This window comes from Aethalodelphis obliquidens, unplaced genomic scaffold, assembly GCF_003676395.1.
Source record: "Aethalodelphis obliquidens isolate GAN/ISIS:26980383/991018 unplaced genomic scaffold, ASM367639v1 scaffold3171, whole genome shotgun sequence".
Classification (NCBI taxonomy): Eukaryota; Metazoa; Chordata; class Mammalia; order Artiodactyla; family Delphinidae; genus Aethalodelphis; species Aethalodelphis obliquidens.
The window spans coordinates 1-2,192 of record NW_020841074.1 but is presented as its reverse complement, the minus strand read 5'-3'; the positions used below and the strand labels follow the sequence as shown (position 1 = coordinate 2,192).

Here is a 2,192-nt window from a genome sequence, read left to right as displayed (position 1 = left end):
GTCCTAAACAGGATATCTTACCTACAGTGTTCCTGGATGTTACGTTCTCTGATCAGATCTAAGGATAAACTCAAAAAGAACAGAAAAAGGTTTTGAGTGCCAGAAACTTACAGATCTTGGGAGACAGTAGAATTATCCTCCCACAACCAGGCATGATGTTCTTCACTGTAAGAGAGTCCAATCCAGTAAGAATAGGACATGGAGTTCATAAAATGCTGTTTGGAAACAAAGACCAACATATTAATCTATTTTGAATCTACTCTAGGGATCAGGTACTTTTAAGAAAGTCAGTGACTTTTAAGAAAGTCAGATTCAGTTTTTCAATTATACAAACTAAAATCATTTTTAACTTTTAATTTAGGAGGTATAGTCAAGCCACATGCCTCATAGTTCTCATTCATCAGGCCCATTCATTTATGGAGGAAAACGTACCACAAAATCTCACTTCTTGAAAGAATGAAAAACGTCATAAAGGGAATTAGAGCTTTCATGGAACACTTCCTTCACAGGGGATCAGCAATCAAATTTGATCCCAAACCAACAGTATCTTGAGGGATAAATCTTAGCACAGGTTCTGCATGGAGCTAGAGAAAATTTTCACTTTTTCTTAAGAGTTGGGTAATTGTTTTATAATATTCTTCATATTCATTCCAAGAGTGATAACAAAAGCTATATAATTACAAAAAAAATATAAATTCAATTAATGAACTAAAAATTCAAAGTCCTTTGAATAAAAATAATGATCTATTATTTATTCTTTGAATTCTCTCTAAAAAGTTTCTTGTACTTTATCTGTCACATTCCTATAATGTAAATCTTTGAGAAATTTTGTGTAGATTGTTTGACTGTTTCAAAGTGTAGGAAATTAGTTCAAATATAACTGCCTATTTACTATCTGATTAAAGACTTGAATCAAAGTATTCAGCTTACTTAGATAATATTTTCCTAGGTCAAAAAAATTGTAGAAAAATCAGAATTAAATACATGCCAGTTCATTTCTGTCTTGTATCTGAAGTAGACTGGAATTCTGAGAAACACAAAAATTTCTACTGTTTTCCATGTTTTTAATTCACTAGAAATGAAGTAACAGCTGCATTGGTAGCCAATCCACTTTTCTCGGCAAGAACAGCAGCCAGATCCTAAGAGAAAAAACAAAACGTGACTTGATGACATTGGAGATTCCGTTGTGTTCAGTGCTATTTACTCATTTGTTATTTAATGTTTTTCTACAACTATTCTTTGAGAATTTACTGCATACACCACAGTTCAGGGGATATTAATCTGAATGACTCAGACATGACCCTTCTTCCTCATGAAGATTATAGTCTAGAGATAGAGACAGAATTATACAAATTTCAGTCATTTATGAATTATATTTAATGATAATTTGTGTAAGTATACACAAGAAATTCAGTATGTAAAAATACTGTGTAGCAGAGTATAGGATGGGGGGCGGTTAGAAGAACCTCTTTTGAGGAAGTGACCCGAAGTTGATCTCTGCTGTGTAATTAAAAGTGAACTAGATAAAAGAGATATTTAAAGGAGGAAAGCATTTTAGCATATTTCCTGAGTCAGAAAATAATTCTGGATATTTTATTTCAAAATGAAGTTAATAAAGCACTTAGCTTGAAGTCTGACCATCCAGTTTACTAGTGATAGTGTCTTCAACATTTACCATCCTCAGTGATAAAAGTCATATTATGTGGTAGGCACTCAAATCTTTGTCAAATGAGTGGTGCTGAGATTGTAGAGTTGAATGGGCTACCAGGGGCTGGGATGTGGGGGAAATGGGGAGCTGTTGGTCAAAAGGTACGATCTTCCATTTAGAAGATGATTAAGTTTTAGGGATCTACTGTGCATCATTATAACTAGAGTTAACAGTACTGTATTATATACTTGGGAGAGTTGCTACAAGAGAGCTTCTTAAACATTCTCACCACAAAAAGACATGATAGTTGTGTGACATGATGGAGGTGTTAGTTAATGCTATGGTGGCAATAATATTGTAATAAGTGAATCATTGTACACTTTAAACTTCCACGATGTCATATGTCAATTATATCTCAATAAAGTTGGAAAAACGCTGAGGGAAAAAAGATATGAATGAAGTGCTATATGAACACAGAAGATGATGAGACATCATTTAGGAAAAGATATGTTTAAAAATATCTTTGAGCTGACGTTCACTGGTT

General features: G+C 33.4%; 1 protein-coding gene across 1 annotated transcript; it reads right to left on the bottom strand.

Annotated features, from left to right (window-relative positions):
* Positions 1-6: 6 nt before the first annotated feature.
* On the bottom strand, positions 7-1,762 carry LOC113617222 (natural killer cells antigen CD94-like). Its single transcript, XM_027100476.1, is given in 3 exon segments — positions 7-215; positions 989-1,056; positions 1,059-1,762. Coding segments are annotated over 3 exon segments (291 nt in total). The 5' UTR covers positions 1,174-1,762; the 3' UTR covers positions 7-107.
* Positions 1,763-2,192: the final 430 nt, after the last annotated feature.